The sequence below is a fragment of the Eimeria mitis genome, genomic scaffold (genome assembly GCF_000499745.2).
Source record: "Eimeria mitis Houghton genomic scaffold, Emh_scaff1505, whole genome shotgun sequence".
NCBI lineage: Eukaryota > Apicomplexa > Conoidasida > Eucoccidiorida > Eimeriidae > Eimeria > Eimeria mitis.
The window spans coordinates 7,294-7,654 of NW_013569545.1; the positions used below are offsets into that span (position 1 = coordinate 7,294).

The 361-nt window shown below is 60.9% G+C and overlaps 1 protein-coding gene across 1 annotated transcript in view; it reads right to left on the minus strand.

The window, feature by feature from the left end:
- EMH_0038430 (uncharacterized protein) overlaps nucleotides 1–317 on the minus strand; it is a gene marked incomplete at both ends in the record, with an annotated part of 4,985 nt that extends 4,668 nt beyond the window's left edge. Inside the window, one exon of the mRNA XM_013495291.1 lies at nucleotides 1–317. Coding sequence (XP_013350745.1) covers nucleotides 1–317 — 317 coding nt within the window.
- Between the last annotated feature and the right edge of the window lie 44 nt (nucleotides 318–361).

The following is a 361-nucleotide window of genomic DNA, read 5'->3' on the forward strand; positions in this document are numbered from 1 at the left end:
AAGAACACCAGCAGCAGCACCAGCAGCACCGGCAGCACCAGCACCAGCAGCACCACCACCACCACCACCACTAGCAGCACCACCAGCAGCACCAACACCAGCACCAGCAGCACCACCAGCAGCACCACCAGCAGCACCAACACCAGCACCAGCAGCACCACCACCACCACCATCAGCAGCAGCAGCACCAGCAGCACCAGCACCACCATCAGCAGCACCAGCACCAGCACCAGCAGCAGCAGCAGCAGCACTAGCACCATCAGCAGCAGCAGCAGCAGCAGCAGCAGCAGCAGCAGCAGCAGGAGCAGCAGGAACATGTGTGTGTTTCAGACGATAATATCAACAGAAGACCGGGAGTTGT